The 24,891-nt window shown below is 40.5% G+C and overlaps 1 protein-coding gene across 1 annotated transcript in view; it reads right to left on the bottom strand.

Annotated features, from left to right (window-relative positions):
• The window catches only part of TRIM55 (tripartite motif containing 55), a 214,016-nt gene that overhangs the window by 56,656 nt on the left and 132,469 nt on the right, over positions 1-24,891 (bottom strand). The window contains exons 5-8 of the mRNA XM_073631744.1: positions 6,387-6,620; positions 5,748-5,770; positions 5,532-5,656; positions 2,592-2,800 (exon numbers count right to left, since the gene is read on the bottom strand). Of these exons, the coding sequence (XP_073487845.1) occupies positions 2,592-2,800; positions 5,532-5,656; positions 5,748-5,770; positions 6,387-6,620 (591 nt within the window). The remainder of the gene's footprint in view (positions 1-2,591; positions 2,801-5,531; positions 5,657-5,747; positions 5,771-6,386; positions 6,621-24,891) is intronic.

The raw sequence follows: 24,891 nt of genomic DNA, 5'->3' as shown, positions 1-24,891 counted from the left end.
AGAAGAGGGAAGTGAAGGAGGTAACAAATTGAATGACAATTTATAGACACACATGACAAAGAGTATATTTGAAACTGTCTAACTGAAACTACATAATCTTCATTCCTCCGTATAATCTTTACATAAATCTGACACCTACATAAAGGTGAGCTTTTTTACAAGTTCCTTACAAACAAAATGTCAGCATGATTCAATAAAATGTTATAGAATTCTGGTCCTACCTAAGCTGTGGGGATTCCTATCTCAAATTCTCAAGTTTAAAGTTTCTAGTTTAAATCATATTATTTCTGTACTTGTTAAAGTGATTCGTGTGTTGAAAACAACACCTACTCAATGTTTTGCTTCGCAAAATTTGCAAACTTTTGCAAATGTTTATCATACACTGTATGTATATGTGTTCCTTAACTGTGCAATAACACACATGGCTTTATTACTAAGTTTATTTTTTTAGGTTATGCTAAATATTATGAGCCTATACAAATTCAGTAAACATAATTACTGTACTTAAAGAAAGCTAAATATACAGTTTACTCAACAAAGGTTTTCTAATTCTGCACAATTAGTTTTGCGATTTACCATCATCTGCCCCACCTGACAGCCAGGAGTATGCCCTTTTTATTTCTTAATTCAGCAAAGCAGCTTTCTATGTCACCTTCACACCTTTAGCCTGTTTACTGGACAATACTTCAGCATCCTCTCCTCTGTCCAATAAGCAGGAAGGTGATTTAGGAAGCTGTAGAGCTGAACTTGAAAGCAGTAAGGTGGTTTTCTTGGCAGAGGTGTGCACATCACATGAATGGTTGGACAAAAATACAAATGTTTTGGCAGGTAAAACAGTAAACCTACAGTCTATGTACAATTTTTATCAGCTGACGAGGCAGAGCCACTCCAGTCTCTGGAAGGATCCCAACAATTTTGTTGGATCCATCCGACTGCCTGAATGACATCTGGTTCTGACAGGTGGACATCTGGTTCTGACAGGTGGACCCAGCTGCTCCTGCCCCATTCTCTGTCCGGTGCTCCAATGAGCGCTGGTGGAGCAAAGCAGAGAGCAGTGACTGACAGTCACTGCTCTCTGCTCTAAGCAGACTAAGAACTAAGTGATCAGCTGTCATGTGATTGCTCAGTTCTCAGGCTTAAAGCCAGTGTGGGACAGCTGCAGCATCACACCGATGCTAGAGGTGAGTATATATGTTTATTTTTTAACAAATCCATTTGCCTCCTTTAAGTTGTGTATTGGGTCCAATTGCAAATTTCTTAAAATAGCTTTTAAAATACCTTGTTGCTTATGTTGCTTATTGTCTAAGAATGTTTGTTAGATTCTTTACGCTGATAATTGCAAAAGCACATGTTGCTTCAAACTGCTATGGTCAGCACATATCAAAACACTATTTATATCTGTTCCCTACACATAAAGCATGCTTCCTCTGTTGCTCCTCTTTCCAGTAGAAATAATTGGACAACCCATGGCTGAAGTAGGAACTTGGAATCTAACTTACAGTCAAACCTTAGCTATCATGGTACAGCAGAAAGGGAGTAGAGTTCTCCTTGCCTAGAAGGTGAGCTCTGCAAACAAACATCTCAAAAGTTATTTGACTCAAATGTAAGAGTATAACATTTTGCAAAGCAATAGCAGATCGTCCCTTTAGCCTTAGGAAGACCTTATTGCCTCTGTGAGGATTACAATCTGTTCTACTGATCACTATAGGGCACTTAATTTATGAATCATAGATGCCAGATAAAATAAAGATAAAAAAACAAAAATTAAAGCTGAGGTTTAGGTATGGCAACACATATATTGTTATATTGGGCCAGCCTGAACCAATGTAAGTATGTATGTACCATACCTATAGGATGTCTGTGGAAGCTGGTAACCGCTGTTGTGGAAACAGCTACGACAGTGGTTGCCACTGGCTTTCAGGTCCTTTGCTGAGCAGCTGCCCTGCTGCTTACTGAACACAGAAGCATGCCCACTCAGCACAGGTGTCATGCAGAGAACAATGAATGCAAAATGTTCTCTGATTGGACGAGGTGGAGATCATGACATCACCACCCTGCCTCTTCATGGCATGGGAGCTGGAAGCTAGTGGAAATCACTATAGTAGCAGTGTCTACTATAGCTGAACCAATGTAACTATGTAAAAAGTGTCATGCCTAAACTTTAGCTTTAAAGACAAAAATACAGAAATTAATATATGGCTTTTGTAGGAAATTAACGCAATGTAGCTATCATAAGAGTAGTAAATATTTGATATTCTTGTCAATGTTAGCAACAAATTCCAAAATGCAAAGAATGCAAAGGTCATCATCAAATAATTTAAGGTCTGCATTTTACCTATGGCTTCTTAGTAAGTACATGAATGTCATATTTCCATTAACTATTAAACTGATACATTTAATTGCTAATCAATGTTGTTGCACAACGAATACATCTTCTAAAAAATAGATTCTACTAGTAGGTTTTGATTAATATGTAACATCAAAGTGTTTGGTGTTTCAGTTGCACGTTAAACAAACATTCACATAATTCGTGGGTTTAATCATGAAGTCAGCATTATTAATGTTAGTGTGAGTTAAGGTGTTTAAATTACTTGTGGGGCAGGGGGACTTGGATTCTGCTGATCTGTCTCCTGAGGGGAGGTCTGTTCTTGGCTGGTAGTTATGGACGTGATGGTGGATTCTGGTGTGGGTTGAGGGCTCTGAGTTACTTGCTCTGCTGTTTCCTCTTCACCAGAAGATTCTGTGTGAACTTCTTCAGAATCTTCAGGTTCTCCTGCATCCTCTTCTTCCTCTTCATCTTCTATATCATTTGGAATTAGAATATGTTAAGGCACATGTAAGCATATCACAAATTAAAAAAAATAGACCCTGCATGTGTCCAGATAAAGCTGCCAACACTCAATTTGTGGTACCAAATCTACAAAAAATGAATAAACCAATGTAGTGCTATATCAGCTTCGTATTCAAAACGTGCAGAAATGTAAGATATAAAGTGCAAACAATACAATAACTATAGAACCTTATGTAAAGTGCAAAATAGTGCAAATAATCCATTTTGACCAGGAACAGCGATCTCTGTGTTGTCCCAGCAAGCCCATCCCCCACACAGTTAGAACACACCCAGGGAACACAGTTAACCCCGTGATCTCCCCCTAGTGTTAACCCCTTCCTTGCCAGTGTCATTTATACATTGATCAATGCTTTTTTTTAGTACTAATCACTGTAATATTGTCACTAGTCCCCAAAAAATGTCACTTGGGTTCAGAATTGTCCGCCGCATTGTCGCAGTCCCACTAAAAATCGCAGATCGCCGCCATTACTAGTAAAAACAAATAAAAAAATTAAAACTCCCTAAATCTATGCCCTATTTTGTAGATGCTATAACTTTTGCTCAAACCAATCAATATACACTTATTGCAATTTCTTTTACCAAAAACATGTAACAGAATACATATTGCCATAAACTGATGAATAAATTTGTTTTTTTATTTTTTATTTTTTGGATATGTATTATAGCAGAAAGTAAAAAATATAGTTTTTTTTTTCAAAATTGCCAGTCTTTTTTTGTTTATAGCGCAAAAAATAAAAAACCACAGAGGTTATCAAATACCACCAAAAGAAAGCTCTATTTGTGGAAAAAAAAGGACATCAATTTTGTTTGGGTACAGTGTCGCACGACGGCGCAATTGTCAGTTAAGGCGACGCAGTGCCGTATTTCAAAAAAATGGCCTGGTCATTAAGGGGGTAAATCCTTCCGAGGCTGAAGTGGTCAATAAATGCCAGTGTCAAAATCTGCCTGTGCTGTTCAGCCAAGTTGATGGTTCCTTCCTACTTATGGAGCACTCTTACAGCAGAAGTATTGAAAAGCATTACTGCACAACAAATGCCTTCTCTGTCTTTGGATCTTTCCACTGCTTCTGATCATGATTGTTCCATTTGCTATTCTATTACATGTAACCAGTAAATTACCACCATTGACAGAATTGCTAGTGTGACATGGGCCATTGATTAGATGTCAAAAGTCACTGGCTCACCCACTAGACCATACCAATGCAGGTAAGGTTCTCAGACAGGAGAGGTGTATATACAGTATCTCACAAAAGTGAGCACACCCGTCACATTTTTGTAAATATTTTATTATATCTTTTCATGTGACTGAATACATGACACTTTGCTCCAATGTAAAGTAGTGGGTGTACAGCTTGTATAACAGTGTATATTTGCTGTCCCCTCAAAAAAACTCAGGACACAGCCATTAATGTCTATAACGCTGGCAACAAAAGTGAGTACACCCCTCAGTGAAAATGTCCAAATTGGGCCCAAAGTGTCAATATTTTGTGTGGCCAACTTTATTTTCCAGCACTGCCTTAACCATCTTGGACATGGAGTTCACCAGAGCTTCACAGGTTGCCACTGAAGTCCTCTCCCACTCCTCCATGACGACATCACAGAGCTGGTGGATGTTAGAGACCTTCGCGCCTTCACCTGAATGCCGCCACACACACTTGACACCACTTGAACCAAATAAGTTTATCTTGGTCTCATCAGACCACAGGACATGGTTCCAGTAATCCATGTTGTTAGTCTGCTTGTCTTCAGCAAACTGTTTGCGTGCTTTCATGTGCATCATCTTTAGAAGAGGCTTTCTTCTGGGACGACAGCCATGCAGACCAATTTGATGCAGTGTGAGGCATATGGTCTGAGCACTGACAGGCTGACCCCCCATCCCTTCAACCTCTGCAGCAATGCTGGCAGCACTCATAAGTCTATTTCCCAGAGACAACCTTTGGATATGATGCTGAGCATGTGCACTCAACTTCTTTGGTCAACCATGGTGAGGCCTGTTCTGAGTGGAACCTGTCCTGTTAAACCACTGTATGGTTTTGGCCACCATGATGCAGCTCAGTTTCAGAGTCATGGCAATCTTCTTACAGCCTATGCCATCTTTATGTAGAGCAACAATTCTTTTTTTCAGATCCTCAGAGAGTTCTTTGCTATGAGGTGCCATGTTGAACTTCTAGTGACCAGTATGAGAGAGTGAGAGCGATAACACCAAATTTAACACACCTGCACCCCATTCACACCTTGAGACCTTGTAACACTAATGAGTCACAGTCAGAACACCGGGGAGGGAAAATAGCTTATTGGGCCCAATTTGGACACTTTCACTTAGGGGTGTACTCACTTTTGTTGCCAGTGGTTTAGACATCAATGTCTATGTGTTGAGTTATTTTGAGGGGACAGCAAATTTACACTGTTATACAAGCTGTACACTCACTACTTTACATTGTAGCAAAGTGCCATTTCTTCAGTGTTGTCACATGCAAAGATATATTAAAATATTTTTAAAAATGTGAGGGGTGTACTCACTTTTTTGAGATACTGTATATAAAATGTCTTCCTATGTGTAAAACCTTAAGATTTTTTTATTGTATTCAAACAATTTCACCCACATAAATAGTTTCATTTATTTTGACGGCAAATATTATCTATAACTAATATGCAACATACTTCCAGAACATGGTGCATACCTCTATAAAAATCTATCTCACGTAGTATTCTCTCTTCTCTGTTTAGGTCCACTGTAAAGTGATTCATGGTTTCATATCCTGGTTCAATTTTTTCCATTTGAAATCCTCTGGATGCTTCTGTTATTCTTAAATATTAAAGAGCATAAGATCAAATTTATAGTTCCAAGCTAAGCAATACAATTTTTCATAATAATCTCAGTATAAAACGGCACTCACTTTTGTAGCAAAGCCTTGGAATTCTGTGAAGCATACAAAACAAAATTAAAATGAAAAAATTAATATTTTGCACAAAAAATCTGCATAGCATTCCCTTTCATGGTGGTGTTATATTTATGATATAGGATCACAACTATCTAGTAAGCTTCCCCTGGCAAATACATGCATAAACAAAAATTCCCAAATCAAACTTATGGATTACCGAACATTGTATCCCTATATTTATCAGAAGAGTAACCGGGGTTCTGTAAAAAATTTGCAAAGCTTTAGTATTTAACCAACTCTATCACAAATTCAGCAGGATTGCATTGTTAGGATTAACATATTCAATTGGAAACTGTTAACTACATTCAAGCTGCTACTACCAAGTAATTAGCAGAAGGCAATTAGCAGGTTTAGTATCTTTTACTTGAATCCCCTATTTAGTAGTAGAATTTTGCATTCGGTTTGAGTGTCCATCAGTGCTCCGTGTCTGGACACTGAAAAACATTATTAAAAATTACTTTTAACCACATAAATCATGGTTAATAAAGCTTAAAACACTTTGTATACTGTTCTAAACACTTTCACATCTCACATGCACAGCTGAGAATAAATATATAAAATCTATAGATATTACTTGTGGTCATATGAACTTACTTGAAGGAACACTGCCATTTCTGGCTCATCCATGAACTGAATTCCTGATTCCACCAGTTTTGAAACTGTTTCCGTATGATCTGCATATTTCTTTATTAAAGACTTAACATATTCAAATTTTTCTTCTTGGTCTCTTGTGATTACTTGGGTTAGTTCACCTTTTCTTTCTTCAAGTATAGCATATAAATAATCAAACTTCTCACACAGCTGTTCTTTTTGTCTCTTGCAGTTTTCCTGAAAGACAAATAACTCGACTAATGGGTTGGTTTATAAAAGGTCGCATCTCAGATTTGCTGGATATTTACCTAAGATTTACCATGAATCATAGGCATTTGCCTGCGAGTCATTCCCCTAATATATAATAAATATAACAACTGTGCGGAATTCTAATGCTTCAAAACATTCATCAAAAAGTTTCCCCAACCTTTATCAACACTTACTTTATCTTCTTCTACGGAAAATGCTACTAGATGTAATGCTCTTCTTATTTGTAAAGCAGCAAATGTTACAGTATAGAATTAATACATTTTGCCACTCTGAACTTGGTAAATCCACTGACTCCCCTTGGAGACTTACCACTTCTCATCTGTCATCTTTTATCAACAACAGGGTATTTTTGCTCTGACTGACTATGACTACTGATGGGGCATTTTTCCCTCCCATTGACACTTCTGTACATTACATACTCCAGACCCCTACACTGTAGTCCACATGTGGTATATTATATAATCATCTTCTTTTTCATTTTGATTTCAGGTCTGATTCCTGCCTCTGTTCCAACTTTACAAGTCATTTTTTAAAGGAAAAAGAGAAATGGCTGCACCCACCAATTCTATGCATAAGATCCATGCTTGGTGCTAGAAATCAGTGTCAATGCACCGTGAGTGATATCAGTGTTCAATATCAGCTTTATTAAAAAATACACTCCAGAGAGCAGACAAACCAAGCCTCGCCCTAATGCATAACTGAAATTGAGGACATGCATATAAGGCACATGACACTTATGAATAGATAAACAACAGAGACAAGTACAACATTTTTTCCAGGTCATCACAAAATTAGCAATAATGCTTGCCTTAAAGTATAACTAAAGGCAAAACTTTTTTAGTTTTTGATAGGGTGGAGATGTTTTAGAACACCTTATTAGGTTTATTACTGTCTGTGCCCCCGTCTGGGAGATTCACCCTCTCTAACTGTACCATTATCATTGAAAGTGAAATTAAAGGAAATCTCAAATTTTGTGTTGTCCCCAGAAAAGTAAAAGAGGGGAAACCTTCCAATTGGGATGCTGGTTCTGGTGACCTGGAGAGCCCCACAAGATTCCCTTAATTTGCAAGGATTTACTCTCACTTTCTGTTTTGGCTATGGCACAGGAAGTGAAGGTAAATCTCCCCAGTGGGACACAAATGCCAAAAAAAGGCTAAGAGGGGTTATAATCCTCCCTTACTTTATCCAAAATGAAAAAAAGTTTTTGCCTATAGTTCTATTTTATATAGGAAATATGAAAGTAACCTATAACTGATAATACATGATAATACTTGCATTACAAGAGCAGGGGAGAATAAGTCTTTAATCGGTGTGAGAGCTCAGGCCCTAATGTAAGGGAAGGGTGACTCTAGGGACCCTTATATAAGGAGGGATTGCTCTGGGGACCCTTATGTAAAGGAGGTAACTGTGGAGACCCTTATGTAAGGGGGGTGACTCTGGGGACCCTGATGTAAGGGGGGAGGGAGTGACTCTGGGGACCTTGATGTTAGGGGGTAACTTTGGGGACCCTTATGTTAGGGGGGTGACTCTGAGAACCCTTATGTAGGGAGGAGTGACTCTGGGGACCCTTTTGTAAAGTGGGGGTGACTCTGTGAAGCCTTATGTAAGGAGGGGTGACTGTGGGGAACCTGATGTAAGGTGGGGATGAATCTGGGGACCCTGATGCAAGTAAAGATACTCTAGAAAGCCTAATGTAAGGTGGGGTGACTCTGGAGACCATAATGTAAAGGTTGAGACTCTAGGGACCCTGATTATGGGAAAGAGGGACTCTGGTGTTCCTAACGAAAAGGTAGAAGTGGGAACTATGGGTATCTCAATGTAAGTGTGGGACTTTGGGGACCCTGATGTATGTGGGGAACTCTGTGAACCCTAATGAAGAGGGGGGTGACTTTTGAGAGCCTGATGTAAAGAGGGGGACTCTGGGGATCCTGATGTAAGGGGGGTTCTGGGGATCCTGAGGTAAGGGGAGGAACCTTGAGGACCCTGATGCAAGAGGGGGACTCTGGGGGCCCTGATGTTAGGGGGGGTGACTCTGGAGACCCTGACATGGGGGGTGACCCTGGAGACCCTGATGTAAGGGGAGGACTCTGATGACTCCGATGTGGATTCTTGATGTAAGGGGGAATATGATGTAAACAGGTGCTGCACTCTCTATATTCTTTTGTATGTTACTTACTCCTGGCCCCCTCACTCTATATTTCATGTTGCACATTTCAGAGTCCTGACCAAGGTGTTCCCTGTCCCAACAGTTGCTGGTTTTATTGAAGTTCTTCCTTAAAGTAGGCTCAGACAGACAAAATGATCACTTTTTGTGTGCAGAAAAGTATATGTGATCAAAACGGTTACATTTTTTAGAAATGGTCCTTCATTCTGAGGCTTTTGTGTATCCATGAGACTGTCATTTGTGAAATAGTAAATAGCAGTATTTTGTGGGTACAAGGACTGTGGTATAGGTGTGCTATGTATACAGCGACTAGGCACAGAATCCGTTTAATAAAAAATTAAGAAAATACCGCGTTTAGAATAAAGCAAAAAGCAGCAACAAAAACCATCTGATATCTAATGGTGCTAGTGTACAAGTTATAAATAAAGTTGCGCTACATTAAATAATCTCTTTAAAGAGACCAAGTGAAGGTAAAGGTTTATTTCATTATTTATAACTTGTACAGATTCCATTTAATCATCCCCCTTTAAGCCCCTCCCACTGTTAGGCAAAATCTACTCTCTGCGTCACTTTCTACTGATCCCTGAACTCTGCCTCACCTACTACTGACCTCTGAGCTCTGCTCACTTACTGCTGACCCCTGTCCTCTACCGTACTGTCCCCCTACAATGCCCTTCTGACCCCTGTCTTCTGCCCTGCTGATGCCTGTACACTGCCCTACAAACTAATGGCCTCTGTACACTGCCCTGCAAACTGCTGACCCTATCCTCTGCCATACTGACTCCCTGTACACTGCCCTAAAAATGGCTGACCCTATCCTCTGCCCTGCTGATCTCCCATCTTCTGCCCCCTGACATTTTGTACTGCACCCCCACATCAGACAGGCTAGATCTGGCCCTGCTGTAACTACCTACAAGGGATAATCCAAAGCTCAGACTAAAATAAACTTGTTGGGCTGTGTTTAGTGGAGTTAAATGCTTTCCTAAGCTGGCCATACACGGATTGAATTTGGCAGATTCCTGCTCAATTCAAATCAAAATTCGTTCTATGGGTGGCACTTGTCCACACCACCCAGCTCAACAAAAAGTCAACTGAAAAAATGTACTTTTGTTGTAAAAGTCGGGGTGAAAATTGTTGGTCTGATTGGATGCTGGCACTGCTGGGGTATTCTGGCAGCTGTGGATGCCGGCTGTCAGAATACAATAGTGGTCACTGTAGATCAGTGGATGACGCCTCTCTTATCCATGCGTCTGGCCCCCTGATCTACATATCAGTGGTGCCAGGCCATGGATTCCAATTCGGAGCGGGTGTTTTTTTGAAGCACCTGATTAGAGCCAGAGGCTCTAATAGGTTTCAAAAAAGGGTGGCCTCGGAGCGCAGAGCATTGCCAAAGCATTGACCAAAGTGAATTAATTTTTATTATTATCACACTAAAGTTCCTCCTGGCCAATCAGGAGGCAGGTCTGTGAGACCTGTTTCCCATTTGGCCAAAGCGTCAGGCGATCCTACTGGATGCCTAACACTTAGGCAGAAGAGGAGACACCGGAGCTGCGGCTGCCACTGCCTGCACTGCAGGGGAGCAGGAGAGGACACCACAGCCCCGCCACACAAGCTGGTAAGTGAAGGACCCCCACAGGGGGTGCTGTTTCAGTGCCGTGCCACGCTGACGGGGGGTCTTGTTTGTTTGCCGTCCCCAAAAGAAGAACCCACCAGTCGCCACTGCTGTAGATTCATCTGTCCACTTTGTTTAGTCTGAATAGAGGAATCTAGTTATTTTTCTCTTTCAGCCAGAGAGTTTGAATAAGAAAAATCTTAGCATGCATGGCCAACTTTAGTTTTCAAGTTTAAAATCAGCAGGGTACTGATTGACCCCCTTATGCAATTCTTACATGTGATAAAAATGTCCTTGATTAAATATGTTTTAGGCACACTTCTAAATAATGATTATTTGAGTATAGTTATTGCTGTGATAATAGCATCATCTTTTTACTACATTCAAACAGATGAGCTCATTTTGGACCTTGGTGGAATTAAAAGCCACAGCCATTTACCATCACTGTATGCAGCTACTGAAGGCATAAAGGTAATTTTGATCTTCATTTCTCTTCTTTTTTGCATTCAAATTCTTCTTTTGATCCTATCTCAAACCAATAAGCCTTCACATTTAAATCCAATAAACATTCACCTAGCTTTCATTACATCAAATAAAGCCAGCTCATGAGACAGTGACCTGAACTGAAATGTGACCAAGTCACTAACACTTTTCATTCTTAACCAGGATACACGTAGAAGGGTGAAATAAGGCACAAGTGGAAGATGATTGTTCTTACGGCATAGTGCAATTAGAATGCTCTTTCCAAAGGACAATGCAGATATAATCAGTCACCTGAAGGGTCATTTACAATATTTCATCTGCAAATGTTATGATGCCACATTCTTACTGGGCACTGTCTGTGTTATTAAAACCTACAATAAAATTTGTAATTAAAAAAGTCTAAGCAAAAAAAAAAATGCAACTTAAAGTGGAACTATGGGCAAATTGAAAAAAAATTCAAATATGATGTGGTGTGTCACTTGTTGATAACTTGATTGAATGCGTGTTCATTCTAAGAATAGATCCATTACTTTCCCCTTCCTTCAAAGTGTATTTAAGCCCAACAACTATTTTCTTTATTGTCCATTAACGGAAATATGAATGTAGACTTTCCTAAATATTTGGGTTATATGCTACTGCCTCCAGATGGTTTGGACACTAGCAAACAGAAAACCCTTAAATGCCAGTCCCTATATAACCCTGCATATAACTATCATGGTTCAGTTTTTTTGCTAGTGTCCTAGGAGTTTGGATGCCTTTTCCTCAGAATCATAGGATGTCGTTTGAGCTAATCTCTACATAGCAGATATCCAGCTCAACGTATCATCAGCAACAGCTTTGGGGGCTGTACCTGGACCCTGCTGGTCTAGAAGATTGCGGTGCTAGACTAGAAAGTGACCTTTGGGAACTGGGTTCTGCTTGTAATGCTTTAAAGACCTTTGCGTACTGTATTAAGTGACCGCAGAGTGCGCTTAGGGTCCAGGCACAGCCTCTGGTTGACCCAGTCTCTGAAGACTCTCTCTGTGGGTAGGCCTCTGCACATCATGAGGCTAGGCTGGAATGTGACCTTCAGGCACTGGGCAATGCACTATGGTGCTTTCCAGATGTTTGCATACTGTTAATCACAGAGCTATATCCAGGTCCAGACCTGTGATGCAGCCTCTGGTGTGACCCTGTCTCTGAAGGCTCTCTTCGGCCCCTTTCATACAGCGGGTTTGTTATTGGTCTTGTTATGGGTCTTGGATTCCTGTGGCAAGAATCTGCAGATTCTTGCTGCAGTCATGACCGGGTTATGCAATTAGCACTAGCCACCCAGCCCATTCAAACGAATGCAGGGCTGACAGCTGCCGCTTCTGATTGCACGTAGCTGCACACAGAGCAATTAGCTGCATTCCCGGGACAGATATCTAAGCCTGGACGCAGCTGACTGACGGCTAACGATTACTGTCTAATATAGTGCATAAATATTGTAAACAATGTAAATTCCGTGCAAAAGTCAGCAAGACAGTCTCTGTGTGAGGTACATTTATCCAATAAACAGTGTTGAGATTCGAGGGTTGATTTACTAAAAGCAAATACACTGTGCACTTTGCAAAGTGCAGTTGCACTCTGCAAGACCAGTTGCTCCAGAGCATAGTAAATGAGCAAAAGCTCTGCTGATTTCCATCATCCAATCATGTGCAAGCAAAAATGCAGCTTTTTTATTTTCCTTGCACACAATTGGGTACTTTTTACAAAGTGAAGCTTTACCTCATTTAATAAGATCTGGAACAACTGCACTTGCAGTGTGCAACTGCACTTTGCAAAGTGCACAGTCTATTTGCCTTCAGTAAATCAACCCCTCAGTGTTCATAAAGTACTCTTTAAAAAGTGCCCAGAGGTAGAAAATCCAATATCTTCACTTATTGTGACTGATATGTGCCCCCCTTATAAACACCACACTCACTAGATCTCCATGACCCCCTATAAATGGGTCTTCAGGAACCTTGAAGAAGTCAGTGTAATGAAACTAGTTGGAAGGGCTTACTACATCACTTCCGTTTTCATACTTCTGGTCTGTGGAGAGCAGGTGGCTCCAGGAAGTGGTTTACATGAGCTGTAGCTTGTGTATATACAAGCACTGTTATGGCGTAAGTGTATTTTAATTGTTTTAAATTGCCAATAAATGCAGAATTACACTATTGGAGGCTGATTCCTGGCTTTTTTTCCCTTTGCATATACAAACTGGAGAAAAGTTTATGAGGAAGGGGTCCTGGGGAGCGAATCTTGATAAAGCTGCTGGAGGAAAGATATACTCTTAAAGCTTTTAAAACCATTTATATGGGGTTATGGAGATCTGGTGAGTGTGATGTTCACAAGGGGAGCACTTATCACTCACAATAAGTGAAGATATTGAATTTTCTACCTCTGGGCACAAGACACTTTTTAAAGAGCACTTTAGACTTGATAGAGACTTGTCTTGCTGACTTTTGCACAGAATTTATATTGTTTACAATATTTATGCACTATATTGCACAGTAATTGTTATAAATAAAATGTTGTGTGTTATTGATTTATGCATGTTACCAAACCATGCACTTAACTTAGTTAACCACTTGACCACTGAGCACTTAAACCTCCTTCCTAACCAGCTTTACAGCTTTCGGTGCTCTCACATTTTGAATGACAATTATTCAGTCATGCAACACTGTACCCATATGAAATTTTCGTCCCTTATTTCACACAAATAGAGCTTTCTTTTTATGGTATTTGCTCACCTCTGGATTTTTTATTGTCTGTGCTATAACTGAAAAAAGACCAAAAATCTTGTAAAATTTAATTTTTCTTCATTTCTATTAAAAAATTTTGCAAATAAGTAATTTTTCTTCATAAATTTGGGCCAAAATTTATACTGCTACATATCTTTGGTAAAAATAACCCCAATTAGTGGATATTATTTAGTCTGTGTGAAAGTTGTAGAGTCTACAAGCTATGGTGTCAATCACTGACAATTGATCACATGTGATCACACCTGATGTACTGAGGCCTATCTCATTTCTTGAGACCCTAACAAGCCAGGAAAGTAAAAATACCCACAAAGTACAAAGACCCCTTTTTGGAAAGTAGACATTCCAAGGTATTTAATAAGAGGCATGGTGGGTTTTTTTAAGTTGTTATTTTTTCCCACAATTCTTTGCAAAATGAAGATTTTTTTTTTATTTTATTTTTTTCACACCAAATTGTCATTATAACAGGTTATTTCTCTCACATGGCATGTACATTCCACAAATGACACCCCAAAATATATTCTGCTACTCCTCCTGAATATGGCGATACCACATGTGTGAGACTTTTACACAGCCTGTCCACATACAGAGGCCCAACATTGAAGTAGCACATTCAGGCGTTCTAGGAGCATAAATTACACATCTAATCTCTCAACCACCTATTACACTTTTGAAGGCCCTAGAGCACCAGGACAATGGAAAGGCCCACAAAGTGACCCCATTTTGGAAAGCAAACACCCCAACGTATAATCGATGAGGCATAGTGAGTCTTTTGAACAGTTCATTTTTTCCAGAAGTTTTTTGAAAATGTGGAAAAAAATGAAACCACATTTTTTTTTACACATAGTTGTCCATTTCTAAGATAGTTCCAACACATAGCATGTACTTAGCAAAAATGATACCCCAAAATATATTTTGCTACTCCTCCTGAGTATAGCGATACCACATGTGTGAGACTTATACACAGCCTGGCCACATACAGAGGCCCAACATTGAAGTAGCACATTCAGGTGTTCTAGGAGCATAAATTACACATCTAATCTCTCAGCCACCCATTACACTTTTAAAGGCCCTGGAGCACCAGGACAATGGAAACGCCCACAAAGTGTCATTTTGGAAAGCAAACACCCCAACGTGTAATCTATGAGGCATAATGAGTCTTTTGAACGGTTCATTTTTTTCCAGAAGTTTTTGCAAAATGTGGAAAAAAAATGAAAACGTATTTTTTTTTACACGTAGTTGCCCATTTCTAAGATATTTCCAACACATAGCATGTACTTAGCAAAAATTACACCCCAAAATATATTCTGCTACTCCTCCTGAGTATGGCAATACCACATGTGTGAGACTTTTACACAGCTTGGCCACATACAGAGGCCCAACATTGAAGTAGCACATTCAGGCGTTCTAGGAGCATAAATTACACATCTAATCTCTCAATCACCTATTACATTTTTGAAGGCCCTGGAGCAGCAGGACAATAGAAATTCCCACAATGTGACCCCATTTTGTAAAGTAAACACCCCAACATATAATATATGAGGCCTAATGAGTCTTTTGAACAGTTAATTTTTTTCCATAAGTTTTTGGAAAATGTGGAAAAAAAAATGAAAACCCATTTTTTTACACATAGTTGTCCATTTCTAAGATAATTCCAATACATAGCATGTACATAGCAAAAATGTCACCCCAAATTATGTTCTGCTACTCCTCCTGAGTAGTACGATAACACATGTGTGAGACTTTTACACAGCCTGGCCACATACAGAGGCCCAACATTGAAGTAGGACATTCAGGCCTTCTAGCAGCATAAATTACACATCTAATTTCCTTACACTCTATCACATTTTTGAAGGCCCTTCATATTTCTAACACATAGCATGAACATACCAAGAATTACACCCTAAAATACATTCTGCTGAGCAAAGGGTAAACAAAAGATTACCTGTGGTTTTAGTAGTGCAGTTGTCCACAGGAGGAGAGCCCTTATCCAGGCAGCAGGCAGGGACATGGTCAGTGATAGTGAATGGAATTGTCCAGGCAGCAGGCAGGAATATTGTCCATAGTCAGTACAGGCAGGGATACTGTCCATATACAGTCCAGGGTCAGTGCAAGTAGAGACATTGCCAGCAGTGCCAAAATATTGGTCCTGGTAGTAAGCAGGAACATGGTCCAAGTAGCAGGCCAGGAAAGAATGGGTACAGGGGTAGAGGCTTCTCCCACCCAAATCTCTTTGAAGCCTCCGAGTCTCCAGACCCTAAATCTGGGAATGAGAAAACTAAAAAATGTGTTTTCTTCATCCAGAAACATTTCTGGAGCCCCTCACATATGTGAGATCCCTGTGTTCCCACTAGCATAGCAAGTAAATGATCAGTCCAAGAGGCAGGCAAACAGTCTAGGGTCAGTTCCAGAGCAGGCAGAGGTAGGTACAATTTAGCGTTAGGCAGAAGCTTGGTCGTATAACAGGCCAGGGTCAGTTCCGGAGAAGGCAGAGGTATGTTTATCGTTAGGCAGAAGCTAGGTCGTATAACAGGCCAGGGTCAGTTCCGGAGAAGGCAGAGGTAGGTACAGTTTAGCGTTAGGCAGAAGCTTGGTCGTAAAACAGGCCAGGGTCGGTTCCAGACAAGGCAGAGGTATGTACAGTTCAGTGCAGTGACATAAGGGGTGTGGAGGAAAATTACAGGAAATGAGAATTACGTTTACCATACTTCCCTAATAATGTAGAGAAGTATGGTAACGGCGGAAACATTCACCTATGCAGAGGCCTGGTTGGGAAGGACATTGGGGACAATAATACGTGGTGTCTCTTCTAACTCCTCCTCTGGAGCACACCCGGCATTTCTTCTGACGTCTATGGCCTGGAGGGGATTTTATCAGGAAAGTGGCATTCATGGAGTCTGCTCACAGAATCAGAGCAAATATTTTCTGGTGGGCTTTCAGGGTACAAAAGGGTGGAGATTACTTGTTCCTGATAGTGCAGATAGGGTCTCAGTAGATTTTTGGTAAATAACATAAGTGTTATACATGCCAAAACTGAAAAAAATAAATGGACACTTTTTTATACTAATGACGGGATTTTCTTGTGGGAAGGTAGGGTTCAATCACCTGATCATTGAAGTCCACTCCCCCCATAAACAAATTATAGTCATAGATACAAGATATTTTCTGGACTGGGCCGTTTCTTCTGGAGACTTTCACGTAGGTGTCATTATGAATTGTCGTGAGCATGTGGACGTTTCGTTTGTCCCTCCACTTGACAGCCAATAGCTACTGGTTCCGCAAAGACGCCGTCTCCCCTTGTCGTAACCTTTCATTGACCGGTTTTTGCGGGAAGCCCTTTCTCTTGGCTCTTACGGTACCACATGCTGGGGTGTCCCTCCAGTGAAGATTGCGGAAGAGGGGCAAGCTTGTATAAAAATGATCCACATAAAGGTGGTACCCCTTTCCAAGGAGTGGATAAACAACCTCCCAGACAACTTTGCCGCTGGCTCCAATATACTCTGGACATTCAGGGGGATGCAGTTGGGAGTCCTTCCCTTCGTACACCCGTAAAGCATAAATGTACCCTATGGCTTGGTCACAAAGTTTGTAATATCTGGTCCTTTTGCTGGGGATAAACTGATGCCAAGCCTGCCTGAGAATTTTACAAGGGACTCATCAACGGAGATATTCTGTTCGGGGGTATATAACTGGGGATATTTTTCAGAGAAATAATTTAGGAGTGGCCGAATTTTAAAAAATTTGTCAAAAGCTGGGTCATTTCGGGAAAGGGGAATGGGTGTTGTCATTGTAGTGGAGGAAGCGCAAAATCATAAAGTATCTTGATCTTGGTATAATTGATGAGAAGAGTGGCATGTGGTGGATGGGGTTGGTTGACCAATATGAGTACATTTTGGTTTTTTTTGTGAGTCTCATAGTAAAAGTTAGGCATAAAAAAATTTTGAATTCCTCTATGGTAAGCTCTCTCCACTCAAAGGGACGGGCATAACTAGAGCCAGGGTTGCTTACTATGTTGCACTGGGCCACAATGGATGATAGTAAGTCTTTGGTGAAAAACAAATGAAAAAAATCAAGCATGACAAAATCATCGGTGTTCACCTAGACACCTGGCTGGGCGGTAAAAGGGGATATTTGCTGCTCTGGAATTAGGGGGAAGCCACTGGGGGTTTTCAAGGGCATAGGAAAGACTGGCATGGCCCCTATCCCTTTGGGGCTGAGATGACACCCTACTGGTGCCTGGCCTTTGTTGCAGTGGCACTGTGCTTGAGGTGGACGGCACTGTTCTCGAGGTGGACGGCACTGCGCTCGAGGTAGATGGCCTTGCGCTGCTGTTAGTAGGCTGCTGCTCCACGCCAGAACGCCTTCTTTTCACAGGCACACGTTCCTCGTCCGATTCTGTATCAGACCCACTGCTTGTCACAGGTTCATAGGCTGAATCTGAATCAGACTGAGACTCAGAGAACTCCCTGCTACTCTCATTGGTCATGCTTAGACGCTGGTAGGCCTCCTCGGTCGTAATTTTTTTTTTGCCATACTGGTGGCTGGTGAGGCTGATGTGGCACTGCAGTGGCGCAGATGAGAACTGATGGGCACAGGTGGCACTGATTGGCACAAATGACACTGATGGGCACAGGTGGCACTGATGGCCACAGGTGGCACTGGTGTGCACTATAGTGGCACTGGTGTGGCTCTGGTGGCATAGAGGTGGCACAGAGGGCACAGATGTGGCACAGATGACACTGTTGTGGCACAGATGACAATGTTGTGGCACTGTTGGGCACTGCTGTGGCACTGATATATGTATAAAAAACTCACAGATTTCACAGATCTGATTCACAGGCACCGTAAAGCTCTTCTCTCCTCTCATGCTGCATCGGTGTGAGGAGAGGAGAGTGATGAACTCCTGATGACCCAGCATTGTTTACATTTGTGATCGCTCCATCAGTGTACGGAGCGATCACGTGGTAAAGGGCCGCTGTCATTAGCCCTTTACCGCGATCCGTGTTGCGCCGGGTCCTGTGAACCCAGCGAACGTGGATGTTCCCGTGTGTGCGCGGGAGCGGTTTTCCAGGAGGATGTCACTGTACGCCCTCCCAGAGTTATCCAACCAACATGTAGCCATCATTCAGCTATGGGCCGGTTGGTAACTGGTTAAAGTGGTTGTAAACCCCATTCATGAAATCTGACCTAGGCACATACGTATATATATATATATATATATATATATATAGAGAGAGAGAGAGAGAGAGAGAGAGAGAGAGTAGAGAGAGAGAGTTCTAAGTCCTGTGTCTTTCTTCTGCTTCGTTCCTCTGTTATCAACAAAGTGACTTCTCCAACACACGAGATAAGAGCAGCTGGAAATTTGTGTCGGGGAGGGTGCTTAGAGATAGATAAGCAGAGAGCTTGTCTATTCACAGTACAGCTCTGCATATTCCTTCGTTCATCTAATTATGTGGAGTGGGGGATGTGTGCCTTTTCTCCAATCAGCTCTCACACAGTGTATGCCCAGTCTCCACACCCACTGCTGAATGGGGAAACAAGATTTGTAACATGATCTGCATTTTCTAAAGAGTATAGAAAGCTGAAGACAGCAGATATACATGTAAAACCTATGTAGGAGGATTTGTTTCATTTCTGTGTATCATCTGAGGCTATTCACTTCAGTGGGTATAGGGGAGGGTTTACATCCACTTTAAGGATGTAACTGAAGGAAGTGCATTAGAGTACAGTACAGTAGAGTACTAGTACTAGTACTGTATAGTGTCACTAAAGGAAATTTATTTACATTGTTGTATAGGGAAATTGCAAGTGTCACACCATATTGTCTTTTCTCACTTTGAAAGATAAGTTGCACTTTGAAAGGGAATTTTCCTAAGACCTTAATGAATTAGGTGAAGCTCGGCTGACTTTCATAATCCAATCATGTGCAGGTGATTGAGAAGTCTTTGCAAACTGAAATTTCAGCACATTCACTAAGCTAAGGGAAAATTACAGTGCAAAGTACATCTTTACTTGCAAAATGAACAACCTATTTACCTTTAGTAAGTCTACCCCACTACTCTTGTTATCTTTTCTGTTTCAGATTCAGAATCCAAACAGTTTGGAGAGGCTATATTTTTTGGGGGGTCATCGCAATCTTCCGCATTTGACTTGGATATACAAGAAGTTGTTTTAAACCCTACTGATGCAGTGCATATTGCCCTTCATTTGGGGAGGGGGAGGGGTTGGCCTGCTGTCATAGGCTTTGCGTCTTTTAGAGCTCCTATGGCAGTGAAGACCTTTGCGCTATAAACTTTACTAGTCATTAGTGCTAATTTTGGCGAGGGCATCTAGGTAAGTGACCTCTTGACATGATATGGTTAATCTGCTGCATAATTAAATGCTCTTTTCCTCCATCAAACCTGTTACAAACCTGCATACTTCAAACTGACCTTATACAAAAAATGCATTATGTTACCTTTAGTGAAAATTGTAAGTCAGAATGAAAAAAATAAAAAGATTTGTGCTTCGAAGTTGAATTTGTTAATGATGTGTGTAATTATGATGAAGGAATTATATGTGCAAATAGAAAAAAATATATAATCTAACAAAATCTGCAAACCTTTGCTGATCTACTATTATAAAATTTGCTGTGTTTTAGCTTGTTTTCTTTTTTTATTTGATAATAAAATTTTTTAGTGAGACACTCTAAATTTCAATGCAATCGCATAGCTGTTCATTTGCAAATAATTTGGAAGTGCTCCATTCAACTGTCTTGAATATGAAAAATGCAGAACAATGCCTTGGCATGCAGCATTAGGGCCTTTGGATTTTTGGTGCTGTCATCATCATGAGATTGAGACACTTCTGAGATCAGTCAGAATTCATGGACTGCACATTTGACCTGCTATTGATCTCCTTCTGACCTGCTGCAAGTGGGTTTTTCATTCCTATAGACTTGTATTTGAATGCAAAATCCACTTGAAGCAAATGACACAGGCCCTAAAGCTTATCTCTTTAACCTCTTGTTGACAATGCAACACAAATGTGTGACAGCAAGGAGGGTGGGCCTTAATGCCCACATGTTGCACATTTGCTTCCATGGCAGTAGAGGTTTTTGTGCTGAGAGGGTGCTCACTGCACACTTGCAGCACAGTAACCAAGCTACAGTATCACAAACAGCTTCTGGTCTCTAATTATGATTGGGAGCAAACAGAATGGGCATCATGTGGCTACTGTGACAGCCAATCATTCATACAATACAAAACTTCCTGTGAATGGCTGAGCAGCACTCAGCCCAACTCAATTTTGTTCCAGGAGTGGGACAAGAAGTCCTTGTCCTGCTGCTGGAACACAAGGATGTAAATTTTACGTAGCTGAGGCTAGATACATTTCATACAGCGCTCACAGGCACTGAAGCAAATAGCTTGTTTTTTTTATCAGTTAAACTATTTCAAATTCATTCAAATATTGGGTTATGCTTTAGGTATTAGGGATGAGTTAATCTGCCTTTATTCAATTTGTGAACAGTTTTGTGAACCTTGCTTGAAGTTCATGAACTTTGCAGGAAACACTATTGAAGTCTATGGGGAGCAAATTTTGTTATTCAACTCTGGCCATCTGTGGGGCTAACAAGCAAGCTATTGTCAAACAAACATCATGGGAAGCCGGCACTGCCTCCGGGAAAAAAGTACCAATGCTTAAAAAAAAAATTAAAACATGAAAACTTAAAAAATGTATGAGCTTCACTGATCAAGTGGCTTCACAAACGCATGGTAGCGATGAACCTGACTCTCACCCCTATTTAGTATAGTGCACTCACATGTCGTATGATGTGTGTGTCAGGAATCCCCTCTACTTTGTTCATTTAACTTAGGTTATATTATTGTAGAGTTGTACGGTTAATTTTGATATATACAGTTGCAATAAAAAGTATGTGAACCCTTTTGGAATGATATGGATTTCTGCACAAATTGGTCATAAAATGTGATCTGATCTTCATCTAAGTTACAACAATCGACAATCACAGTCTGCTTAAACTAATAACACAAAAGAATTAAATGTTACCATGTTTTTATTGAACACACCATGTAAACATTCACAGTGCAGGTGAAAAAAGTATGTGAACCCCTAGACTAATGAGATTTCCAAGAGCTAATTGGAGTGAGGTGTCAGCCAACTGGAGTCCAATCAATGAGATGAGATTGGAGGTGTTGGTTACAGCTGCCCTATAAAAAACACACACCAGTTCTGGGTTTGCTTTTCATAAGCATTGCCTGATGTGAATGATCCCTTGCATAAAAGAGCTCTCAGAAGACCTACGATTAAGAATTGTTGACTTGCATAAAGCTGGAAAGGGTTATAAAAGTATCTCCAAAAGCCTTGCTGTTCATCAGTCCACGGTAAGACAAATTGTCTATAAATGGAGAAAGTTCAGCACTGCTGCTACTCTCCCTAGGAGTGGGCATCCTGTAAAGATGACTGCAAGAGCACAGCGCAGACTGCTCATTGAGGTAAAGAAGAATCCTAGAGTGTCAGCTAAAGACTTAGAAAAGTCTCTGGCATATGCTAACATCCCTGTTAGCGAATCTACAATACGTAAAACACTAAACAAGAATAGATTTCATGGGAGGATACCACAGAGGAAGCCACTGCTGCCCCCAAAAAAAAAACATTGCTGCACGTTTACAGTTTGCACAAGAGCACCTGGATGTTCCACAGCAGTACTGGCAAAATATTCTGTGGACAGATGAAACCAAAGTTGAGTTGTTTGGAAGAAACACACAACACTATGTGTGGTGAAAAAGAGGCACAGCACACCAACATCAAAACCTCATCCTAACTGTGAAGTATGGTGGGGGAGACATCATGGTTTGGGGCTGCTTTGCTGCATCAGGGCCTGGACGGATTTCTATCATCGAAGGAAAAATGAATTCCCAAGTTTATCAAGACATTTTGTAGGAGCACTTAAGGCCACCTGTCTACCAGCTGAAGCTCAACAGAAGATGGGTGTTGTAACAGAACAACAACCCAAAGCATAGAAGTAAATCAACAACAGAATGGCTTAAACAGAAGAAAATACGCCTTCTGGAGAGGCCCAGTCAGAGTCCTGACCTTAACCTGATTGAGATGCTGTGGCATGACCTCAAGAAAGTGATTCAGACCAGACATCCCAAGAATATTGCTGAACTGAAACAGTTCTGTAAAGAGGAATGGTCAAGAATTACTCCTGACTGTTGTGCATGTGTGATCTGCAACTACAGGAAATGTTTGGTTGAAGTTATTGCTGCCAAAGGAGGTTCAACCAGTTATTAAATCCAAGGGTTCTCATACTTTTTCCACCTGCACTGTGAATGTTTACATGGTTTGTTCAATAAAAACATGGTAACATTTAATTCTTTGTGTGTTATTAGTTTAAGCAGACTGTGATTGTCGATTGTTGTGACCAATTTGTGCAGAAATCCATATCATTCCAAAAGGGTTCACATACTTTTTATTGCAACCGTACCTGCCAAAGCGTAACAGTTGGTAAATGTTACAGTTTGTTGTGCTCTCTATTTGCATTAATATATGAGATAATCCTTAGACTGCCCCCCCCCCCATTTTCCATTGAAGCATCAGATTTTAACATGTAGGTTTATGATAGCTGGAAACCAACATACACCACTGTTCAGATTACTACCTAATAAGGAATAAATAAAGTTAATATACAGCAAAGGAACTATAACTAACTTTAACCTTGTTTACTGCACGAATATTGTTCCAAGGTCAGGCCCTGTGAGTGGGTAATGGCAACACTTGACAAGGTCAGTGTTCTTATTCTTAGTTGGGATGGCCATCTGCTCTCACCCATGGACTGATTAAAGAGCATGCCAAAGGATTAGGCAAGAACCAACAACACAGGAAAACCAAATTCTTTAACTATAGCCTCCACTCAAATGCTAATCCTTTCTGGGCAAAGTTCATGGGCATAAGTGGCATGTAATGTCACTGTTATGTTACCTAATGCCATATACTTAAAGCGTATTTCCACATTTGCAGCCAAATTGGGATAACACCTACTTTACATTCGCTATATATTCCCATATTCACATAGCATAGCTTAAAATAATATTTAAACTTGCAGCTTAACTTTTAAATGCCCCTTTCTGAAAACTCCAGGCCAAAAAAAACCCTACTCGGTTCTCTCTTGAATTAACTCTGTCTGTACTGTGATCGGAGATTTCATTATATAGATGTGCAAGACTGTCTTTTCTAACAAAGGGTTAAGGGTTAAGGTTCTTAAGACATTTTGCAATGATGTCCTGTTTCTCAGCCTTGTTCCTTTAAGCCTTGTACACATGATCCAATTGTTGGCAGGGGATTGTCTGTTGACAGACCGTTGTCCTAAAATCTTACCGTTAGTACGCACCTTTTGACAATTGTTGTCCAACTTTCGGCCAACAAATGTTGGATGACAGGCTAGTAAATTTTCGGTGGAAAACAGTCGGTTGCCAGATTTTCTGATGGTCCGTACACAAGTCCGTCACACAAAAGTTGAAAGTACAAACATGATCGGAAACAATGAACGAGCCGGAAGTGAACGGCCTTGTAAACTAGTGCTCGTAATGGAGAATTAACATTCGCGGCGTGGCAAATTATGAAACGTCGAAATGCAGCACACATTCTCTTTCTTTAATGGGATAATAATGAAGCTGCTTTGCTGGTGATACTGATGGAGTTATGCCAAACATATTTTAAAAGGCTTTTGTTTTCTAGTGATATCAAGAATATTGTTATAATGCTTGTTGTTTGTTTTTTTCACCAAGTTACCACAACACCATTATCCCTGAGTTTTTAAGTTTTTTTTTAAGATCAAAGCTACTATGTTGGTGTCCCTTGTTAATTTTACATTGTATTTTTTAAAATGTAACTGCCTACTCCCAAACTTTCATTTGAAGTAAAACACATAGCCAAGTATTATTCTACACATTTTTTTTTTATTGTGTAGAAAAAAATAACAAAATTAAATTAGACATGCTATCTGCCATCCAAATAGAAAGAACTTAACCAAAAAGTACATTCTATGCATCCAAAATATAGAAAATATAACAAAAACACTATTACAAAACAAACAAAATAATAGAATTTAGTAAGTGGGGAAGGGGTTCAAATTCCCAGACCAGTGGGCTTGTTGGGGGTCTCGGAGCTGGTATTGCCACTGACTGCCATGCTGCTGTGGGGGGTGGGGTGGCT

The sequence above is a fragment of the Aquarana catesbeiana genome, linkage group LG05 (assembly GCF_042186555.1).
Source record: "Aquarana catesbeiana isolate 2022-GZ linkage group LG05, ASM4218655v1, whole genome shotgun sequence".
NCBI lineage: Eukaryota > Metazoa > Chordata > Amphibia > Anura > Ranidae > Aquarana > Aquarana catesbeiana.
The sequence above is the reverse complement of the archived record's forward strand: the minus strand, read 5'-3'. Positions and strand labels throughout refer to the sequence as shown.